Genomic DNA, 24,433 nt, shown 5'->3' on the forward strand with positions numbered 1-24,433 from the left:
TAAAGCTGTAGTTGGACCGAACTGTTTCCTCCCCCTCTCCTTGGCCGCCTTCCTCTCTGGCCTTGATGTCTGTGGATAACCTAGATTGGACTTGCTTGGTGTCCTCACTTCATCCCCCCCTCTACAACACAGGTCGACTTCACGGCTAAGTTCTTCCTGCAACATCAAAAACAACCCCGACGTCTTTCTCGTCTCATGCCGTGTTTGTCAACCTCTTGTTTACGTGATGCCGAGCCAAACTCCTTGACAGGCAGCGTGTGTGGGAGTTAAAGTGTGTCTGTGTTCTTTCTAAATGTATGTGTGTTTGCTATTGGCCATTTGTGTGAGACTCATATTTACATAGGAGAGGGGGGGGTGGAGAAAAACATGAGCGTGTCATAAATAACCTAGATGAGCAATGTTCAATAATCCGATTTTGTGTCAGCAGGGAGGATACATTTCTCCTGTTTAGGGATTCTAAATCACATCACAGATTTCATTACATCAGATATCTGGTAAAGATTACAGTTTCCCCTGTAAGAAAAGGAAACCGGGCAACTGTAAAGAAAACAATTCCCACGGGGTCTGAGAAATGCCATGCGGTGAACTCGGAGGATTGTGCAGAACCCCATTTCCTCTGTTAACAGATGCTGCTAGTCATTTAGCTACTGCACACTTCCATGTCTCACTCAAAGAGCACAGTACTCTGTGGTAACCATGCTGCTTTGACAAAGCAGTGAGTCGGCTCATTTCTACTCTGAACTTTTCTACCCACATGGCCAACTGTTGCATTCTCACACGCTTCCCTGCAGCTAATGAAAGATGACTAAACAAACTGATGATGATGAGGATAACTGTAACACTTGTGAGTCCAGTGAGAAGATCATCTAAAATGTTGTCCATTCCAAACTGTACCGACACCGAGATTATACTTAAAGGCCTCTTCACAAAACTCCCAAATATAGAAACCATCTGCCTCTGCAATGTCCAGACCCCTTCAATGCCAGTGACTTCATTTCCTGTAAAGAGCTCACGTATGATGGAACCGACAGGTCCCGTGAAAAATTTCTTCATTATCATGCAGCGTGTACTGAAGCTGCCCATTAGATGGAGAATAAATCCTTGTCATGCAGCAAGTACTATGGCTGCTTATTTAGAAAGACAATGAATCATCATCACAGCAAAAGAAATGAGTGATGAGGCAAAGACCTGCAAGATACTCCATCACTTGCATAATTTTCCCAAAGAAGGCTAAACCAAGACTTTTTAATAACTTCCATTTTTCTCTGCATAACAGGTCTCCACAATTACAATACACTCTTCATTACTACGTTACTTCCTTACAAGTTTTTCCCTCTAAATGAACGCTCTAAAAAGACAGATCGCATATTACCCACTTTTTTGCCTTTAAACACCCTCTACACATCCTAGTCTATATAATAACCATTTGCAAACTTAACTTGCAGTTTATCAGCTGCTTTGTGATTTAAAACTAGAAAAAAGAAGCTGTTTTGCATCAGCCATCAGACAGAACTGAATTCCCACCAAAAACAGTGAAAATATGGTAAATGGTAAATGGCCTGTATTTATAATAGCGCTTTACTAGTCCCTAATGAGCCCAAAGCGCTTTACACATCCAGTCATCCACCCATTCACACACTGGTGATGGCAAGCTACATTGTAGCCACAGCCACCCTGAGCTGCAACAGTTTATTACAGTTTCAATAAACCAATTTAACTACATTTTATTTATATAGTGCCAAATCACGACTTTGTAGTGTATTTTATTACTAACTACTACTATTGCAGTTTACTTGTATTTGCTAAATGTTTGAGGTGTGAAATAAACCGCAATGGTGTGTGTGCTTGGAGGATGTGTTTGTGCGCCGGGGTTTTGGTGGTGGGGGGGGCGCGAGGATTTTCTTGTAAAACAAAGGGGGGCCTAGCAAAAAGTTTGGGAACCACTGCTTTAACTAATAATCTAAAGCGCCTTGAGGTAACTCTTGTTTTGATTTGGTGATGTATAAATAAAATTGAACTGAACTGATATGAAAACGATTGGTTGCGGTTGAGGGGAGAGAGACATGACAAAAGACATGCTGCCCAATAAAGTGGTTGTAATTATTCACAGCTTGTCTGAGTTCGAACTGCTTCTTCTATGTTTTTCCCTTAAAGAATAGCAAAGTGACTTGAGCCAAGGCCTCTCTGTGAAAAATGGTTGCTGGTCTACTTTCTATGGTCTGCTGCAGACCCTGTGTCTATTCATTTGGATTTATTATAGTTGGAAAATTGCATTCCCATAACAGTTGCATAACCTAAGCTCAACTATAAGAATTTTAGACTGACTTCAGCCTGATTGAAATAGAAACGAATTTAAATGGAGGTTAAAGTAAAAATCTCCCTTCTCACTGAAAAACCTGTACTGACCACAACCCCCGAACCACTCGGTTTTGTTTTCTAGCTAACCGATTATCTTTTCGATGTCCATCTCTCCACAGTTCACAGGATTCATTGTGGAACAAAAATTAATGCTTAGATTTTAGTACAACTGGCAACACATGATCACCTAATGATCACCAGAGTTCACCCGAACTGTGCCAGATCTCCAAGGGTTGATTGTGTTCATCTGGACGTAGCGTTTTGTGGGAGAAATGTTTCGTCGCTCATCCAGGTGACTTCTTCAGTCTCAGCTGACTGCAGGTTTCCCCCAATCTTATAAACAGTACATTTGAATAATGACTGAAACCAGCCCAGTGAAGGAATAATGGGCTGGGAGGTCAGTTCCTTAATCTTAATTATGCAAATTCTCATGACCATTGATCAACAACCACTGATCAAAGCCCACTGATCAATGGTCATGCATACCATTCACAGACAGTTGGGGAATGGCTGCAATCACAGCATTGTAAGATGGTGAAAGATGTACCCTTAGGCCCCCTCCTCGATTCAGAGATGGTCCTTCCCTTTTCACGTAAATGGCCTCCTTGACTCCTCGCTCAAACCAGCGTTCCTCCCTGTCCAGGATGTGTACATCCTCATCATTGAAAGAGTGTCCACTGGCCTGTAGATGTAAATAGACTGCAGAGTCCTGGCCTGACGAGGTAGCTCTTCTGTGTTGTACCATCCGCTTTGCCAGAGGTTGTTTGGTTTCCCCGATGTATAAATCCCGGCAATCCTCCCGGCACTTAACAGCGTACACTATGTTACTCTGTTTGTGTCAGGGGACCCAATCCTTGGGGTGGACCAATTTTTGGCACAGCGTGTTTTGGGGTTTAAAAGCCACAGAGACCCGGTGTTTAGAAAAAATGTGTCTCAACTGCTCTGTGCCAGATCGTATTCATCATTTTCGAGCGCCCCGCCATTTCTGCAAGAATCCCTCCTTCTAGATTACTTGTTAGATTTGAGTGAAACAACACTGTCCTGATGTGACTGTTTGCATGTCTGCTTGACTTCCCGATGAATTTCAATTCTCACAGTGGCTCCATGATCTAGTGGTTAAAACGGTCACTTTAGATGCAAGATATCAGCAATTCGAGAGCAGGAGGAGACCCATATCCAGCCTCAGGGGAATCAAAAGCTAGTGTACTCCTAGTGCTGGTCCCAAGCCCCGATAAATAGGAGAGTTACATCAGGAAGGGCATCTAGTTTAAAATTTGTTCCAAATCAAACGTGGATCCATACACTGTGCTGACGCTGTGGGAAACCACATAGCCATCCAGCCAACTAAGGACAACTTTTTTTTCTGCACTTCACACATTACAACATGTGAACTGTAATGTAAAGACCTCCTTTACTGTGTTTTCAGCTCTTTTCCACCTGTGAAAGGTTGAAATTGTTTAAACAATATTTGCTTTGCTGATATACTCCTATTATTTCAGGGGGGCAATATGTGCTTGTATTATATTCATATTTAGCCAATATATAGATCCTTACTTTCTTTAATTTCTAAATGTCTGCTAGTAGCAACACTTCCTGTGACGCAGCTGGGATGTACTTGCTATTCCATGAAACCCTTCCAATAGTTTTACTGCAGAGAAAATTCCAGCATTTATAGTCTGAATTCTCTGATTCTACTAGTGCTCACTTGTTCAGCTGCCTGTGTGTGTCTGCCCAGTTAGAAGTAGGGCAGCAGCTAGGACACCGTATCGACCAGCCAGTCACTGCAGAGCTCAAAGCGTGGCCTGTTCCCCTGCGGTGACCTTCAATACGTGACCTCACACAGGATAACTGCACTGTCGCTCTCTCTCTCTCTTGCACCCACCCCTAATCCTTTACAACTGGTTGGAACTAGCAGTGGTAAAACCAATAGACCCCAATTAAGGGAAGGCCTGTCTACAACTGTGCAATGTAAGAATATAGCTGTACTTTAGCCTACCAGAACAAGGGCCAATGTTTTCAGAAGAGAGATCCACGCATTGGTGTGGGTAATTCATTTGGCTAGCAGACATTCTTTTATTAGCTCCAAGTACAAATGATGCCTTTTGTGATGTAAAATCTGGTAGGAAAAAAAATAGAAACATCAACAAGTCAAGAATAAAAAGTAGGGAGAAGAGAAAAACAAAAAGGGGAAATAAGGGCAAAGAGAGGCCGGTATGAGTAAAAAAATAAATAAATAAATAAAAGAACACAAATAATAGCGAGACAGAACCAAGAGGAATGAGAGAAAGGAAAGCAGTGAAAGCCTAGGAAATTAAGCCGGCTCATATAACGACATGAGGTGATTTCCACTGGCACTAACCTCTACCATTTATCACTTGTGGGAGGGTCAGTACAGCTCAGTTCTTTTACCCACAGGACAGACTCTAGCTGTTATATCCCCTCTGCTTCCACATCTATTCCCATGATAATCACAGAACTCTCACAGTGTTATCACTCAAACAAATTGTTCTCTTTGTGCTCATCCTTGTGTGCAGCATGTTCAGACACTACACACAAAGTTTTCCACGAAGCTAATTCTCCATCAAAGAGATGCGGTGATCTTAAAGCATGGTCATAATATAAATTTATCCCTCGTGGACAATCTCTAGACTTTTTTTTTTTTAAACAAATACCACTGTAAGAAAATGTTATTTGATATTCTCTTGCTTATAGCAAAGCATTCCTATGGCCAGTGGTGCTTCCAGAGGTTTTTCATAGGGGTGGCCATATGGGGGCCACTAATATTGGAGTGGCACAACAAACACCACAAATTTTTGGCAATTGCCCCCCCGCCTATGGCTTGCTTTAAAACCAGTCTCTTTCACGGATAATTGTGCCTTCACAGACGTCACCAATGCCATGAGCACTGATCCACCACCCATACCATCAACTATGCAGCCTACACCAGCGGTCCCCAACCTTTTTTGCACCATGGACCGGTTTATGTCCCACAACATTTTCACTGACCGGCCGTTAAAGATAACAGGGATAAATACAACAAAATAAAACCAGTACCAGTACCCAAAAAAAGAAGATTTATTCATAACACACAGGAAAAGACCCAGGGAAACCAAGTTAAAGATAAAAATGATTTTAAAAAAAAAATGATAAAAGAAACCCCGAAAATCATAAATCTCACACCCGAGCCTTAACTCTCGTGGCCCAGTACCAAACAACTCACGGACCAGTACTGGTCGATGGCCCGGGGGTTGTGGACCGCTGGCCTACACTGTACAGGTTAAAACAAGCAGGACAATCCCTCTCCTGCTTAGCCCAGAGGAGGCATTGTCCATGGCAACATCCATGACAACTTTTCCAGTGATTCCGTGGCCATGCCCAGTTTCTTGTAAAAGGTGCACCAAATTCAGTCATTTTGCTTCAGTCATATCGCTTGGATGCGAGTCACAGACGCAGCATTAAAAAATAAAAAATAAAAAATCAAATACACAAAAAAAGAACACACACAGCATCCAATAATCACTTAAACCTAAAGCCTCAGCTACACAGGCCTACAGGTTAGTCGGTGACCCCGTGGCTCATCGCTTGGAAAACAAATATCTGTTTGCCAACCAGGTGGAGAGTGGAGGTTGGAGGCTGCCAATTGCTTTAGCCACTGGCAAAATGCTAAGGTAACCCATAGTTTGTATGGAATACAGCAAAGTAGAACTTTGAAAGCGAACAGTCTTTATTTCTGGTTTGTGTGCCACTCTTCACTTTCACAAATAGTAATCAAGTGTTGTCATCTTCCATACCAACTATATGCAGTTGCAAGGAGGCTTCTGGTCCAGTACTGACTGTTTGTGACCATTTTCACCTAAAGACAACACCTCTAGCAATCACCCGCAACTGGTCATGGAAACCTCATTTGTCCTTAGTGACTAGTGGTTGTCAACTGGTCTTTAGGCCTTTTGTTGCTGACATCTACTAAGACAATATTTACCCAAATTTTCACTTTTCACTGGTTTTTAATCATACTATGGTATAAACAGGTACAAACACACAGGGGAGCAGCAGTATCAACATGTCCTCCACTGTTTTTCAGCACTTCTACAAGTAGGATGTGATGCTGGGTCAAAGCAGAAAAAACACTCTGGTGGACATGCACTCCCATGCTAACACTGTGCTGAGAGCTTCAAAGCACAAGCATTCAGTAACTATAGAAACCTGACTTACCAGCAAACAACAGAAACATTTATTGCTACTGGCTACAAAGCTAATTGGAGGCAGTGAATTATGAGCAGCACTGCTTAACTGATGAAAACATCTATTTAAAAACAACAACAAAACAGCACTGTCCCATAAAGCTAATCTGATAGCTTACGGTTAGGTATGTGTGCATGAATCGGGACTACATGAGATAGAGGGAATACACTGGGATCTGTCTGAAGACAAAGACGAGAACTGAAGAAAAGACCAGAGTTAATAGAGCAAAAGGCCATGATGACGCTCTGTTACGAGTAAGAGTGTATTTGTGTGTGTTCGCGCGCACGCATTATGGTCTTTTTTTTTTTTAATGTGATCTCACGTCCGGAAGCATGATTACAAATTAACCAAGTTAGTGTCCTCAGAATAGCGCGGGCCAATCACAACAAATGCCGAGGGAAAAGGCATGGGCCATTCCATCCACGCACACGGCATCTGGAATGGAAACTCATGCCTCCTGTACAGGAAGGAGACAATCTACTTAAACAGTGTGTTTGTTTTAGTATACAGCGTGGGCTCCCGTTTTATTTTTGGCACGCAAGAGAAAGATATCACAGAGAGAGAGAGGGGGGGAAAAAAAAAAAAAAAAAAAAAAAAAAAAAAAACACCCACACTCAGATAGCTCTGAATACTAAAGAGATTCAAGGAGAGCAAATAATTTCTTGGGTTAAATGCTGAGCCAACGTCGGCGCAAAAGCAAGACACTTCAAGGTTTGAAAGGATGTCTGAATCTCTGCTCCTTATTTTCTTCTTTCCCTGCAGTCGAAGAAGCTAAACTGAATTTAAGACAGAAATGGAAGCTAAAATTAGTCCAAAAGCTAACATGTTATTCACATTTTACATTTTTACATGTTGGTCTCATCACAAAAATGTGCTTGCTGTGAGCAAACAGCGACCTTTCAACAATAAAATTGCCCTCTTAACCACGATTGACAAACAAGTGACTTTAAGCAACAATTTTCCACATTTGCTCCACTCTGTTTTACTTATTGTGGGCATTTTCCCACAATGTCACTGAACCTCGCTACATAGTATCCATCAGTGCTCACTAAAGAAATGTGCACATTCCCAGATGCCACTCACCTGGCAAATTATAGGCTTTTAGTGGTTGCCAAGAGGTCACAAACTGGTCTCTTGGCCTGTGTGTGACTGGGGCTTTAAGATTCACAGGGAAAGAGTGTAAAGCAGTGTTACTCCTCACCATCCACTCTGAATATCACTTCAGAGTTCCTGCCAACCTCTATAAACTAATATTTACATATAAATGAATCTATAAATAAGAGATACGACTTAAGCTATCAGAAACCTTCTGGTGTGCTTTAGTATACCAATCCAGCATCTATATAGAGTGTAAAAGCAGCAACACATTTGTGTAAAGATGCACTTAAAAACCTTTGGCTATTGTCTGACAGTCAGTAACTTCTTTTATCTGGGGGTTTGTTTGTTTTTTTTAACCCACAAACAGTGACGAGCACGTGACACACTGGCCACCACCTCAAGGCACTAAGGCAGCAGCCAACAGTCGAGACTGGGTTACAGTTTATGCAAAGTACTCATTTCCAACTGCTGCTGATAGTATTGCAAAGTCAAAGTTATATCAACCACAGCATCTCAGCCATGCAGTGGCAAACGGGATGCTGAATGTCAAGTTCCAAACCTCCTCTGGCATTAACATCAGCACATAAACTGCATCAGGAGCTTCATGACTGGCTGAGCAGTTCCTCTAGATATGCAAGGAGCCCAGTGCTTTTTGATACGTATTGCATATCTGACTGGAAATAATGGAATAAGAGGAAGTAGCTGCACTGGATTGGCTGGAGGCACTGTAGGCAACAGGCTGTACAGTGTCTATGTCCAAGTATTTAACTGCACCTGCTGTAAAGAGTAATGGTATCATCAAATATTAAGAATATTCTTAATATAAGCTGAACTTCATGTCAATGACCAAAATCCGGCGCTTCACAGTACACCATAGTGTCTTTCTATAGCACCTATGTTCCAGAAACAACCATTACACAGCACATTAAACTACAATGTCTCACTACAAGGAGTCTTTTGTCTCACCCTGCTAATCTTATTAGCTTTAACTAATGACAACGTGTATGTCAGCATTTAAATCTGTGTTCATCTGTGCTTAACACGCACTGAGAAAAATCATGAATAACCACTTGTGCAGCAGGCTATATTGTGCAAGCCGTCCCATAAACTCAGCGCTACATAGTTTATCGTATGACGACAGCACAGGGAAGAAGGGGAGAGTGCAAAGGAGTAGTGGAAGTGGAAGCCAAAATAACAAGAGCGCACAGCAGAGAGCAGGACTCCATTACTTGCTAATGGATTGTCATGCTTCAGTGTTCCCAGAAGTACGATTACACCGGCCAAAGATGGAATGAGAGATTGAGAGGCGTGAGAGAAATGAATAACCTGAGAGTGAAAGAGGAACTGAAGACAAACTGAAAGAAACGTGCGTAGTGGTTTGTCAAGTGTCTCCCATATTAGTGGCTGTTCTGAGCTGTCACAGCTTTGGAATTATGTGGGAACATCATAGTGATCTGATAAGGAGAAAGAAAGGGAAAATCAAAAAAAGAATAAGAGGAAGAGAATAAGTTTAAAAGCAAATTTAAAAAAAAAAAAAAAAAAAAAAAAAGAACTGAGGCTGATCCGGAAATTGGAGAGCAGGGAATGGTGGGCAGAATCACAAAGAGCAGCTCGGCAGGATGAAGAGGAAAGAAAAAAGCAATGAGAGCTTTAGAAGATGTTTTTAAAGATGGGAGAGAGCAAGGAAAGGGAAGTAAGAGATATCCATGAAAAATAGCTCACTAGCTCGCATCCTGACAGTATGACAACGGGTCCAGCCCTTTGAGCTTAGGCACAGCATTATGAGAGAAGGCATAGCCTGAGGTATTCTCTCTCACACACACACACACACAAAAGTTAAAGAGGGCGGGCGGAGACCTGACAGTCCATTACAGAGCACTGGCAACAAGGTTGTTGTAAAGGTACAGCAACTGCACACCAACCAGGTTAGACAAGCCTGTAACAGAAAAGCACCGTCCAGTCCCCTCACCCTGACTTAACCTGCTTTGCCCCCGTTTCCCTGCCTCTTCATAAATCACTAAACGTTTACAGAAAAATCTGCTACTTTCCCACTACTTTTATCAGTGATGACAACTGCAAAGATACCCTGAATCTACACTGAGCACAGTTTTGTTATTGGATGCTGTGTGGAAGTCATAATGACTTTCATAAGCAAATGGAGTTTGTTAAGATTAATTAAGGACAAATTAGGTCCTGGCTACAACATTTTGGTGGGCTGCAGCACCTAGCACAGGAAAGACTGCACATACAGAGGAAGGACTGCACACTTTGAATGCAAATGTCATGCAGTCAGTTGAAACACTAAAACTAAAATGGCGCTTGTCTTTACAAAACAAAAATCCACAGATTAATTGATTAATTATTGAAAATCTGCTTCAAGTAGCTATAATTATAACCCTTATAAAGCACATTATCAATCATTTTATTGCACATATTAAAAAAAAAATAGTATGTGACAAGTAGTTTTTTGACTCTTGGTCTTGCCTTTAGGCTGATATCAGTGATTCTTGTGAATTGTGAACAGGCACATGGTCAGACAGATGTATGAGCTAAAAATCAACAATGTGAATGTGAGTTTCAATGGCCATCTATCCTTTGATAGCTACAATAATTTCTATCCTCCCATGACCCTGAACTGTATAAGCAGTGAAGAAAACCGATGGATGGAAGGATTGAAATCTTTTTGAAAACACATCGAGCGAGTTTATATAAGGTCCAAAAACATAAAACGCTTTCCAGGGTTACTGGGTTCACTAGCACTTTGTAATGTCTCCTCCCAGGCTGCCTCTCTGGTGTAGCATGGACAATTGATTAACACTAGTACAGCAGCTGCTTGTTCCATCATGTTTCCAGTGTAATTTCAGGGTTGCTAACATACAGCTACCAAAACAAGATGATACTGCCTTTGTTACTGTCAATTCTAGCATAGATTACACAGTCACACTAGTTTGTTCAGTGTTGTGTTCGTATTCGTTTCCCCTTCAACTTGCTTTTGAGAAACTGGAGAAAGGCTTCCTTACAGAGAGCTAAGCTAACCCGATGAGGACATGACAGAATGCCTGGATTTGAGTATTTCATCACTTCTTTCACATTAATGATAGCAAAATTTGAGTATTTTCTGTCATTGACAACACTGATGACGATCTACTGTAATACTGTTTAAAAAAAAAAAAAAAAAACTAACATACAAGCATTACATTGCTTTCAGTGTCTGAGACAACAACTGGGAGATGTCCTCTGGATAAACCATGCGTTTGCAGGATTGGAAAGTACCCTGTTTAGACCTCTTCTCAAACCCCCCCGAGGGAAATGTTCCAACAAAACTGACCTTGCTGGACCTGATCATTTTCAGTCTCCAATGAGGCAGCAGAAAGGACAAAATGAAAACAGACACAGACAAAAAGCCATGTATATCAGGCAATCACACAAAACACTGATAAAGCAATCATCTGTTCCATTTGGGTATGAGACAATGGGTGTGGCCTCTGTCACCATGGCACCAAATTCTGATACAGCCTCTGGTAAAACCAAGTACTGCTTATCAGATAGGAGCTTCTATTTCAGCTTCTAAATTGAGCAACTCATTAGCATTTCTTGAATCTAACAGATTGGCAGCCCAACATAACAATGTTGTGCACAACAACCGCGAGCAATGGATAAAACCAAGCCGACTGCAGTCTCAGACAGTTAAACCGCAAATTCAGTGAGATCACAAGATGACACAGATTACGTTTGTCACTTTGCAAGAACTTACAACATGTGTGATTCTTCTTAATAAGAAACATGTATCACTTCTAAAATCTCTCCTACAACACGACTAGCACATTTCTGTGTCGAGTTGCATGATAAGACATCACTAAGTGCCAGCACGAGTTCTTAGACTCTTTACACCAAAAACCATCTCTTCAGCATAAGAGGCTGCCTGCTACATTTGCCGTACAAACACACCAAAAACAAACAAAAAAGGCCATTTAGATAAGAAACTGATGAATTCATGAGGCGATATCTCTACAACACCAAATCACCAGTGCAACACAATGCAACAGACATTTTCACTTGTTCTCTTACAGCTGCAATCGTCTCGCCAAATATGAAGTTTTCTATAAAACAATGGGAATGGGATGGGACAGATCCGACATTTGGACCCAATCGGCCAAATTGTCACTCAAAAAGCTACATCAACTATCGCTGACAACGGGCAAATCGAAGGTGCTGGTGTCTTTAGCCACTTTTTGTTGGTCTGCGTGTGCCACGTGTCAGCAGCAGTGCACCAGCTGCTCCACGCTAGTCTGTGACCTAACCACAGACTGTGGTTTAAATGAGATGACACGAATGAAAAGTTCCTCCTCTGATGCTGCTTTGTCCTCCTCTCTGTGTCATCGGGACGCTTTTATTTAGTCAGAGTCAACTCTAGTAACATTCTCATTGTTAGATCCACTCCTCACGTGAAAAGGTACACGCAGAGCAAATAAGAAGAAACTAGTGTGGCGGTAAACGACAGTAAAGATGCTTAACAAGCACAAATAAGATCAAATAAGACCTGAAGTGAAACGACTGAACTGCTGCATCGCTAGTTCTGGGTAATTCAGAAAATCTGAGGCAGGACTCAGATATGCTGCTCCGGTGCTCGATGGTGGGTGTTACGGATGTTTGTGTGGCTATTTTTGCTGGTGCGACTACCATAGCAACAGTAACCAACCATCACAAAGCAAGGTAGCTGAGCTTCAATTAAAAGTTATCAGCCAAGTTAGCTGCCTGTTAGGAAATGCGTTCATTTAGAACAGGCTGATTAGCCACTTCAGTGATCAACTTCTCCATTTTGATGCTGAACTATAACAGACAGCCACTTTGCTCTTTCTGAATAAATGCATGAGATTTTTTTTGGCTTAACAGGCAGACTGGAGCATTTGAATAAACATATTTGATTGGCTGATACCTACACTGGCACCTCAAAAACTGGATTTTTCTCAGCTTTAAGTGCAAGCAGCACAAATAAAGTTTCAGTAAATAAAAGCAGCTTAAGCAATTATATTTAGTTGGAAAATAAATGCCCAGAAAAGTGCAGTGTGTGCATACTCACGTAGGAAATGTTTCTCCAATAAGGCAATTTCCAAATGACCCTTGACTTCGTTGAGCCGCTCTGACTCTGACCTCTGGAAGTCCTGTATGGCTGCAGCCATAGTGGGAGACCCCGAACCAGCCTGTGCACACAGACACACACATTCATTCATGCATACATACACAGGCACGCAGGCAAACACAAACAAAAACAGAGAAACAACAAAGAAAATCAGATTTGAATTCTTATTTCCATGCACGCGACACAAAATCCACACGAGAGCACAAGCAGGGAGATCCCATATGATCTAATACACACAGATTAGCTTGGTGCAGTGACTCACACCAATGTTTCCTCGCCTGGTTCGAGTCCAGCAGGAGCGAGATAGCAGGAGGAAGGCGAAAAAGAGGAGAACCCCCCCACCTCTTCTGACTACAGCAACACTGATGACTCAAACAGCAATGACTGAGGGATACAACCCTGACACACAGGGAGAGTAGGTGGACGAAATGTATGGCAACGACTGAGAGTTGATGACTGTGTGTGAGAGAGAGAAGGGAGCGGGATGAGAAGGGTAAGGGAAAAAAAGGGGAGAGCGGGTGATGAAGGAGGAGGACAGGATGAGAGAGACGGCTGTGCTAGTGCATGATGAGCACTGCAGGTTGAGCATCGCTGCTCGACTATAGCGGGGGTCCTTTAAGAGACTCTCGCCACACAACAGACGCATACACTAACGCACACACACTGCAGCAGCTTCTCCCTGACAGCAACCAGTGAGGCTTGCATGTGCCTGCATAGACAGACTGCAACATCTCAAGCAATGGAGACAGAGGACGAGAGCGCAATAGCACAAAACTGATGCTGACCTAAAAAAAAAAGTGCTTTGGGAGAGAGCCAAAGTCTAACGACACCAAAGGCTGGTGAGACAGCGACGCCGCGATGGATAGCGCGTCCCTGAATACAGAAGCACTTCAAAGAAAACAAATGAGGCTCTCCTGGAAGTGTGTCACGAAGAAGAAGAGGGATGCTGAGTGAAAGAGAGAAAGTGAAAGAGGGCAGAGAAGTAAATGAAGACAGCAGGATGAAAGAGAGCCAAAAAAAGAGGCATGAAAGAAAGATGAGGAGGAAATGCGAGGAGAGGACAGAGGGGCAAACAGATGTTTTTTTGCTGCATTGCGAGCAACGATTCTCTTTAGTTTGGATTTTGGCGCCTTTGTTTTATGTCCTACGAGGACGCATCACTTAAACACGCCTCTGATGCTTTAAGCAGGCACCCGCTCACACTCATAATGTCCTGGTTATCAAAAGTAGGTCAAACGCTGACGTCACCCTGGACAAATATCGGCTAATTAATTATTGTGTTCCCCCTCTCTCCTTTTATTGAGCATGTGATGTGAGTTTAGGAAACCCTCCGTTTGGAAAAAAAGAGAAACTCTCAATCTCTTCTGAGAATGCACGCTGAGAAAACTGAACAGATATAACTGTGACAAGTATGCAAATCACAGGAAACACCTCCATCTAATGAAATTCTCCAAGCAACAGGGCTGCTATATAAATATCAACTTGTACTTTGCATCACACCCACTCAGCCTTCAACCATTTATCTGCAACCTCAGCAAAAGACTGCATAAGGTCACGCCCTGGAATCTATTTGAAATGCAATATTAATCCAGTCTGTCTGGTATAAAACAGAAGCTAAGAGATGTTGTTGAACTCATTTACTCCACCCATATTTTTAATTTTAAATCCAACTGTTGAGTGATTTCTGCTATGAATAGTGATCAGCTTCAACTGACTAAAATTGAATTTTTCTTATTGCTGCTTAGTCATCACACCTTTGCCAGTCAAGTCCGCTGGCCCTGCCCGAGCCCGGTTCTGCCAGAGGTTTCTTCCTGTTAAAAGGGAGTTTTTCCTTCCCACTGTCCTTTACTCATTGTTCTAATTTTGTGGGTTTTTGCAGTATTACTGTAGGATTCTTACCTTACAATATAAAGCACCTTCATAAACCTCTGAGTTTTAAAAATGTGCTGCCATTGTTCAGTCCTGCAAGATTCAAGAAACTGGTTTCTGCGCGTCTCCATGATTTGCACCTTTTTTGTCTGTGACTGGATAACTGTGTGGGTGATCTGAGTCAAGGAGCAGATTTAACCCACTTCATCCTGGAGCTCTTTAGCTCTTCACAGACAGTCCCGTTTATTGAACCACAACTCTCAGTAGTTTCTGCACCTCTCTGCTTCACGTTAGCCATTTCTCACTTCACTTATTTTATAGGCTTCATGATTATACCGGCCGCTTCCATCCACAAACACCAGGATATAAATATGTAATTGTTCTGATCACAGTATTTTTTTTAATTTTTTTTTAAGAAAGTGAGGTGTGGAAAAATGGGGGGGGGGGGAAAACAAACAGTAGTCAGCTCCTAAAAAGTATACATAATAATAATGTTTTTGGGGAGTATTCAGCTGCTTTTACTTGTTTAAAGCCTGGAAAGAGATGATGCTGCCAGCTGTTGGCTAGAAGCCCAACATAAATTGACAGCTCCTTCAAAATCCTGCACAAACTGAAACCTCTCAATCACTTCCTCGATATCTCTTTCAGCCCTTCCTGTTTGAAGGCCGGCTTTTAAAAATCGATATATAACTCGATCCATTTTCTTTTAGTGATACCTGCTGTACAGACTTTATGCCTGCTCGTGACTAGAAGTTGGGTTTGTGGCCAACCTTAAAGAGGAAAAACTTGAAAGTCTAAATCAAGTCAGGTTAAAATATCAAGTTATGACTGACTTACTCTGCTAAACTCTGCCGATGCAAACACTTCCTGTCTGACAGCACCTCCGTTTCCATTTTCTTCAAGCCTCTAGGAGAATATCATCAGAACAAGACAAATGCAGAGATGTCCTGGTTAGCAACAGTTTTCTTGTACAGAGGAGAGATTACAGAGGCAGACTACTCTTAGCGCTTTAATGTAGGGGCTGGGCTCCTGCGCTGGAGTGCTCAGGTAACGGGACAAGTCGCCCTGAAAATGTCCAGTCCTCCCCGATTCAGAGTCATTTGAGAAGAGAGCAGCTCCTGGGATCTCACGTGCCGACTTCACTCTACTCCTGATTTTTAACTCTCTCAGGAGGCTACAAGAGAGCCTCGCAGATGAAGGTGATAATAAGAGAGGAAGACTTCAAAGCTTTGCTCTGCTTCTGAGCACATCAATAGAGACCTTTTTTGTGTCTGACACAGCAGCGGTCAAGCGGGCCGCTGGTGGTACTTTTTGATCTGTCAAGTCTAATGATAAACAATTAACAAATGTATTTGGCAGCAGCAAAAAAAAAAAAAAAAACACAACAAAACCCACAATAGACAATAGCAGGCACATGCAAGTATAGCAGCCCTTGTTAACGAACATGCAGCTGTAAAGCCACACAAGTATTATTTGTGCCTCTTCTCACTTTCACTTTTGTTTCTCTACCAGTGAAACTACCCACCCTCCCCCCTTCCCAAGCAGATTTGCTGTTAACCATGTGATTTCTAAAAAATGTCTCAGGTATCTGAGGTGTTGCTTGAAAAGTCACTTTAAAATCCAATAAAACTGATTAAAAATATACATCTTAGAAGGTATACTAAGAAAAGACACGGCTTGCCACAGCAACATCTTAAAGGGTGCTCACAGCTCCTCATACATGACAAATTTAAACCCACTCAGTTGTATTCTGCAGTGTTTACAAAGTATATAAATCAGGTTTGGCTACTGTTGACTTTTCAAAAGGATGACTGTAACCCAGAGCTCAACTCTTTTGGATTTTTCTGCCATTACAAAACTGATCTTTGGACCTTAATATGAAAAACAGAGAGAAATAAGAGTCTTGAGTTTAAATCCTGATGGTATCATTACAGGCTCAAGTACTCATGTCTAGTGAGTATATGCTTTGGCATTGAATGGCAGGTTCGAAGCTGTTCAGCGCTAACAGCTGGTCAAGTATTTTAAATGCATGACAATATGTAAAACTTAAAAGGAACAAATGCATCTAATTAAAATGCACACATGCAGCTGGAGGAAATGGAGACATTTGAATATATTGATGTCTACAAATGGAGATCCAATCAGCTGACACTTAGCTGCTCGGATGGTCCCGCGTTTTCTCCAGGACACATTTGCCCTCTTTGTCAAACCTGCTCCTTCTATTTTGTCCTAAAACTACCCACAAAACTCATTTTTCTTCATTGGCCTCTGACACCGAGTTGCACACTGTGTCTCCTGTGCCTTTTTCAACTACAACTGTACACTTTTAGCACCTGCTAGCATGTACTTTACTTATTTCAAATCTATTCACTTGTTTATTTTATCCACTGTGCCTTTTTTCAGCACTTTGGTCATTTAATGTGCTTAATAAATACATTTATAATTTGATTTTTTACATTATTCCTATTGGGTACTTTTAGTATTTTAAGTCAGTACAATTGATTCAATTTGTAGAGCTCGTTTTAATTCATGGGGTGACTTGTTATAGTCAGTCCTTTTTAGGTGATTAATGCTCCGCATGGCTGGCGGCAGAAGCAATGCTTCATTAGTTTGGTTATTTCTTTATAACCACAATATCCTGCTTCAGAATGAGAGAAAATGTGCTACGTAATGGCAGGAATACATAATTCAGGTCTAGTTTTTCACATTTGAATATTAACATTACATTTTGGTCATTGCCTTGGGTGAAAGAGACCATTACAATAGATAATGGCTACACTGAAAGTCCAACATTTGCGGTGATCAAGCTGCCTGATCCAGCAGGTAAAGTGAGGCCGGTGAGGTCGCACGCGCTCGTCTGTTCAATGACTGAGCGCCATCTGCCCAATGACATCCTGCCTATTTAATATGGATGACACAAGCTAGTTTGTCAAGAAGTATCGGTGTATATATTCAGCAACCCAAGGGCACGCTCTTTTTAAACAGATGAGGCAATGAAATTAGGTTTCCACTTAGGCCATATGACCCAATCCTGAAGGGCAAAAAGCACACATCAGTTGTGCCACCAGGGTGGGCTCCAGTGTGACAATAAGGACCTCTTAAGGGTACTGTGGACTAAAGGTGAGATATCCACCATGCCGTTTAGGCTATAAGATACACAAGGGAATGTGGGAGAAAGTGCATGCCTCATGTGTGCATCCCAGCAGGGATGAGAGCAAGCTTGGTCTATTTTAGGGCTTCAGAGTGTGAGTCATCAGTGTTGTAATGTGGGTGATGCCTTCTCAGTGGGCTGGAATGCACACAGGCAAACACCAGAGACAGAAAAATTATATCCTAGCACAGGTGCACATGTGAAAACAAACACATGAAAATACAGACACGTTGCACATGCCTATAAAGTATGCTCAAAAGGGAATTCACGGCTAGATCACTCATTTGATTTGTGCAAGTTTGTGCAGGAAAACTCAAAGAAAGGCCTCATGAGCAACAGTTACCTAAACTCTCTCTCTGAACAGAGACACAGAAGAAGACAGAAAAAAAAAAAAAAAAAACAATGAAAGGGGACAGAGATCTCCTGAGCATTTATTCAGGAAATGATACGATCAAGTGATTAATCTGGTGCATTTAATTATCTATCAGTGTGCACGGCAATGACGACAATGCCGTTTTTAGTCACCACTGAGGGCAGAAGAAAGCTTCAGATTTCAGAACAGCATCCAGCGTGGGGGGAAGAAATATCAGAAAACATGGTGTTTTTTTTTTTATTTTGTCACAAAGTTTAGTCTTCTTACAGTTTCCTCTGGATCTTGTCCATGCCCTCCCCTCTAGACATCTTGGAGTCCAATCTTCTGAGGCCAACTTCCTGTCCTCTCGCCTCCTCCATCACTTTCCCCGCTTAAATCTTTTCTCTCCCACCATTTTTCATTCTCTACTTCTCACAAATGCTTCCAGTATTTAGGCTCTTGACTCATGCTGATGGCTATCTATATCTTATGTCCACTATTAGAAAAACCTCACTGCCGCCATCTCCTCCATTTTTCTTTTCATGATGAGCCCTCCCTTTTTCATTCCTCTTCACATAAGCAGAAAGAAGGGGACTTTTAAAAAGAGCAACATGGTTTTGTTTTTCAGCTGCAGCGCTCCTTAAACTGGAGAAGAAATTCAAACCAGCATGATAAAGGTAAAGCAAAATCCCCTGCTTGTCTCCCCCCTTTTTTCTGTTGAGGAAACACCAACTTCAGTGATTTAGCATCACACCCTTTTTAGAAGGACTAATGGATGAGTCACAAAACAACCCCAAAAAACAAAAAAAAAAAAAACCCTAAATCCTCCCATGTGTGTTTACCTTTCCATCACAGGACAAAAAAACCAAACAAACACAAAAGAAGAAAACAAAATGATGAGCACTCACGGGTTCTCGCAGGACGTCCTCTGTGTCACGCAGAGCTGCTCTCGGCTTCAGCTGCATGTCGTCGCTACATTCGTTGTCGGAGGCAGGTGGCGACTCGGCCAGATCCGGGAATTCGTCTCTCGTCCTGGGGCCTCGGAAGCGGATCTTGTCCAGGCGCTTTAGCATGGTCAACACCGCACACCTGGGCTTTACCTTAACATGGCGGACGGCAACCCTGCGGGCGCAAAATACACGGGCTGCTGAACAGGCAGTAAAGGACGAGTCATTAACACTGAGAGGAAAACAATGTCTTTACTCCCCTGTTGTTTACAAAACTCACAGACCCACTGCAGTTCATGTAAACATGTTTTTCTTCATCGTTATATACAGATTATTGTTTACAGAATAGTTTGGTTTATATTTTACTGAATTAATTTGATGCACATACAGAGGAAGGGATTCAATTATTAGTTAAAAAATATTCACTGATTGTAACATAAAACCTTAATCTTAAATCTAAGAAATGTAACGTGTCACGCTTCTCTTCCTGTAAGGCGGTGCTTGATCCATTTTCTCACATACCAACACATACTACAGTCTTGGACTGCATGTTCAGGCTCCAAATTTGCCAGTGTTTGGATTTTCCTCCTCTTTTTAGTCTACACAGGAATATGGGGCCACCGTATCCTGTCACTCCTCCAGCAAACAGCAGATTTAATTCACATCAATAGCTGGAAAGGTGGTGCTGGTCGAGAGGGACTGTGGGAGGCTGTTAAAGGCTTAATGGTTGCGTTTTCGTGTCAAGGGTTGACATTTAATGAAGACTGGGGGCTGTTTGAGTCATCATCCACTGCAGTAAACTTGACCCTTATGAAAGTAACGAAATACAGACAGGATTTACAAAGTCATCTACCAGCAATGTGCGAAACAGGTCATGATAGTTTAACAGGAACCAGCTTCAAAGCACAACAGGTGCTAAACTGTTTCTGGCAAACACATCACAGTGCTGTCAAGGCTGCTGTTTCACATCAATAGTGCCATCCAGAAGTATGTGATCAGGACTCATGGTTTCTAAACTGGTCCGTGTATGAAATGACTAATAGACAGAAAATAGAAATATTAATAAAAATATAAAATGTTGTGTTATTGTAGTGTTTTGATCTCAATTAGCAAAACCAACACATTTCTTTCAGCTTTATGTTGTTTCTAGCTTCCTGTTCCTTTATGGCGCGTGACAGAGAAGCGCTAACTAAAGGTGATTTGACCAACTGTAGCGAGCACAGTCCGGCAGATCGCGAATTCTTGAGACCAGTGCCGACACAGGCGTTTAATGAGTGCACGAATATAAATGTCACTGAAAAGAAAGAATCGTGGGTTGATTTTTATTAGTTTTCCAGCAATGCATTTCACAATCTAACTGGCAACTTCAGATGAACACGTTACTTGGCTACATGTGCTGCAATATTATCAACTGACTGTTATCCTGGCCAGGCTCTAGCTGTGACTCACTGCAACTATCACGCACTCAGTGTTTCTTCCAGAAAAAGCTGTTTGGCCTGCTGGCTGCGAACAAGGATCTAGCCTACCGCAGCCTAACAAGTGAATGTAAGGGACAGATATCAAAACGAATGGTAAACAGTTAAAAATGGTGCAAAGATTGTCCAAGTCCAAAATTATACTATCCCAAACTTTTAGCCCACTGTAGCTCCGCATTGTTAACTAGTGTAAGCAACAGCATGTGTCTACTTTAAATCCTAACAGGACAACAGAAACATGACAACACTATGGATGGGTACCACACTCTGTACTATCAACGAGTTATGTTGGTACTAACGAGTACTGATTCACACTAAAATAATCAGTACACCTACTCAAAAACAAAATATGTCAAAAGCTGAAGAGTGTACTGTATCAGATCGGCTGAAAGCTAAATTAGGACCTGCAGCTAACTTTAGCACATATGTAGCTGACTTATAAAAAAATGAAACCTATGGATGATGATGACACGTTTAGTGAGACACATGGAGACATGTGGGCAATCCTGGCTCAAGAGTTGGCAGTTTGTCTTATAATCAGAAGGTTGCCGGTTCGAGCCCCGGCTCCGACAGTCTTGGTCGTTGTGTCCTTGGGCAAGACACGTCACCTGTTGCCTACTGGTGGTGGTCAGAGGGCCCGGTGGCGCCGGTGTCCGGCAGCCTCGCCTCTGTCAGTGCGCCCCAGGGCGGCTGTGGCTACAATGTAGCTTGCCATCACCAGTGTGTGAATGTGTGTGTGACTGGATATGTAAAGCGCTTTGGGGTCCTTAGGGACTAGTAAAGCGCTATACAAATACAGGCCATTTACCTCAACAGCTTCAATTACTCCTGTAATCAAGTAGACAGCTGGATCAACTGTCCTTTAACAAACAGGGTTTTTTTTATGGCTACACTAACATTTCTTATCAGCACGGTAAACAACCTTATGATTGCCTACAACCCAGTCAGACCTCTCAGGTCATCAGGTTCAGATCTTTAACTATACCCAGAATCATATCCAAGTTTGCTGAAGGTGCTTTCAGTTAATGTGGTCCTGTTCTCTGGAACAACCAACCTGCTCACTCGGGATCAATTACGTCTGTGTTTACATTCAAAAACAGACTCAAAACCACACAGGCCTACAATTAATAAGTTTTGCTGTTTTGTTTTATTCCGTTTTGCTGTTTTCACTGCCTTAAAGCAACGTAAACCTACGCAGTTTTTTCATTTTCTATGTTAAGCACATTTAGTTTTCATCTAATGAAATCTGTTATATAAATAAAACTGTTATTGTTACGAGATAATGAAAGGTATGAAAGTATGTAACCACAACCACTAACAGTCTAACATTAACATTGTGGCGTGCACAAACTGTGTCAGTTAACATCAAAGACACGATCAGACAGCTTCATTCTGTCGCTCTCACCCAAAGCTTTTAGTGCACCTGCTCTGCAACGTCTCAATATGCTCAGCTCTTCACCTGCATCTTATCAATATTAATTAAGTAAACTGATATATTTGGATTTATTGATTATTATATTACATTTTAGTTGTTCTTTTTGGCAGACACCTGAAGCTAAGCTATCGTTATCATATTAGAGCTAGAAAAAACAAACAAACACTGGTGCATCCCTAAGGAAAGCCTCTTAAAAATAAATATTTAAAAAGAAAAAAAAATCTCTTATTGTCGGTGGAAACCACGATCAGTTTTTGCAGCTGAGCACAGACCCCCAGAATATACAATAAACATGGCTGTGATGGGTAGTAGTCGTTCTGGATTTAATCCTCCCGAGACCTAATCAGCTTGACCGAATGCCTGCCATACAACAACACGACGCAGAGTTTATCTGACTGGACTCCTGTCAAGACTTTGCTTTGTGAATGGCTGGACAGCCGTCAAGCTTTCTACCATACTGACTTGTTGTCAGACTCAGGACTAGTCCAACTTTCTTTTCTAAGAGCTCAGGAGTGGCAGCCTTAGCTACCAACCTGCTTTTCTTATTAACTGCCCATTTGTTTGTTATGCCTAAAGATTGAATCACTTCTTTCTTATTGCAAATACTGTAAAAACTCTTATTTCATCAATCCTCAGCAGCCGATCCCTGCACAAGCAACAAATTGATCAGACCTGCCATTATGAAGAACATTCAAAGGCCTTTAAACAGCGTGTTAGGAATTATAATTTGCTACAGTGGGTAACTCCTCTGAGCCCGCATAAAGGGGACTCGTTTGAAGCTCATTAGATTGAAGCACAAACTTCATAAAAGTCTAAACACTTCAGTGGAGAGCCGCACTAACAGACTAGACTACACATCACTCCTCGTGTCTAAGAGGAAATAAGACAAGGCAAAGACGTAATCAAACAAATGACAATTAGACTGGCACTGAGGCAGCAAGTCTAGCGGTGAATTAAAGACAAGAAACAGGCCACATGGGCACATGTGAGTGGAAATTACAAACGTGACTGGTGGGTTTATCCCCGCGCCCCTCCAAGGGGTGAATGGAAACCTGCTGAGTGGCAGGTTAATAAACACTTCCCTCCACTTGCCTAGACACCTGTCACGCTAGAATCTGTTCTCGCAGTAACCACCCGAATCCACTCACAGCATGCTCGGTGGATCAGCTCAGACGGTCCCTATAGTCAGCTCAACCAGGCTGTTGATTACCTATAATACAACACAATCAATAAATAAATAAATAAATCAATAGTGCCTGCTGGAAAAGAAAATAGAGGCACATTTGGATACAACCCCAGAAACTGACATTTTCAGTCAGAAAAATGTCAGCGAATGACGCAGCATTGAGTCTCAAGGCAAGCTCCTATTCAAGCGCACATTGCGTGTTCCCATGCTATTCTTTGCCTCCTTTCACCGGAGTGTTCTTCAGGCTACCTCCTGTTTACTTATTTCCTTTTTAAAAGGTTCTCTTTCTCTGGTCCAGGAGCAGCCTCAACCACAGCAGCTTAAATAGGAGGACGAAAAGATGAAAAGAGAGGACAGAAGGAGGAGGAGGAAGAAGTGGAGGAGGAGGAGGAAGGGGCTTTAGCTCAAGGTCTGATCGCTGCGACTGTTACTGTGGGTATACACACAAACAGCCCTCATGAGTCATTTGCTCGGCTATGTACAAACACAAAGACACCTCGGCCCACCTTTACCTAATCATAAGTCACCGTGAACACACCAGCCAGGGGAGAGAGCCTGCTGCTGACATAAAACCAAACAACAGAGCAGCAGAGAGATGCACAAACACACATATGCACATAAAACAAAATTACAATGGCTGAAATGGTTTATTATTGTATGCCTTAGTTAAAGGTGAGGAGCTTTACAAGCCTGGTGTATTAAGGCCTAATACACTGTGTGTGTGTATACATGTCTGTGTCTTCTTGGGATATCGCCTGCTAATGACCTTAATAGCCTGAAGTTACTCGTGGTCATGTGGGTCACGCTCGCTACAACAGCCAGACATGGTCATGCTTTTGCAGGCAGTCTTATGCCCTTTAGTCGACTTACTCAAGAGTTATTTCTGCAACTTGTGGTTTCCCATGGAGGTGAAACTAAAACTAAAACTGACATTTTACACATCTCAAAAGCACTCAGTTAAGTTTTATTTATATAGCACCAAATCACAACGACAACAGGAGCCTCCAGGGGCTTAATACTGTAAGGTAAAGACCTTACAATAATACAGAGAAAACCCCAATAACCAGACAACCCCCTAGCAAGCACTTGGCGACAGTGGGAAAGACAAACTCCCCTTTAAACAGGAAGAAACCTCCACCAGAATCAAGCTTAGGGAGGGGCAGCCATCTGCGACCAATTG

At 42.1% G+C, this 24,433-nt stretch overlaps 1 protein-coding gene across 9 annotated transcripts in view; it reads right to left on the minus strand.

Annotated features, from left to right (window-relative positions):
• Positions 1-24,433, minus strand: part of gramd4a (GRAM domain containing 4a) — a 51,627-nt gene that overhangs the window by 22,712 nt on the left and 4,482 nt on the right. For 4 of the 9 annotated variants that reach the window (XM_086268516.1, XM_086268514.1, XM_086268515.1 and 1 more), the window contains exons 2-4: positions 19,119-19,332; positions 15,545-15,613; positions 12,779-12,899 (exon numbers count right to left, since the gene is read on the minus strand). In XM_086268516.1, coding sequence (XP_086124642.1) covers positions 12,779-12,899; positions 15,545-15,613; positions 19,119-19,332 — 404 coding nt within the window. Of the gene's footprint in view, positions 1-12,778; positions 12,900-13,100; positions 13,355-15,544; positions 15,614-19,118; positions 19,333-19,679; positions 19,890-24,433 lie in introns of those variants that run through there. The other 5 variants (XM_086268520.1, XM_086268519.1, XM_086268518.1 and 2 more) reach the window with 3 other exon arrangements.

This window comes from Aulonocara sp. 'chitande type north' Nkhata Bay, linkage group LG17 (assembly GCF_057382095.1).
Source record: "Aulonocara sp. 'chitande type north' Nkhata Bay isolate Kocher_YH1m ecotype deep benthic linkage group LG17, A_spYH_male_GT1.1, whole genome shotgun sequence".
NCBI classification, from domain to species: Eukaryota; Metazoa; Chordata; class Actinopteri; order Cichliformes; family Cichlidae; genus Aulonocara; species Aulonocara sp. 'chitande type north' Nkhata Bay.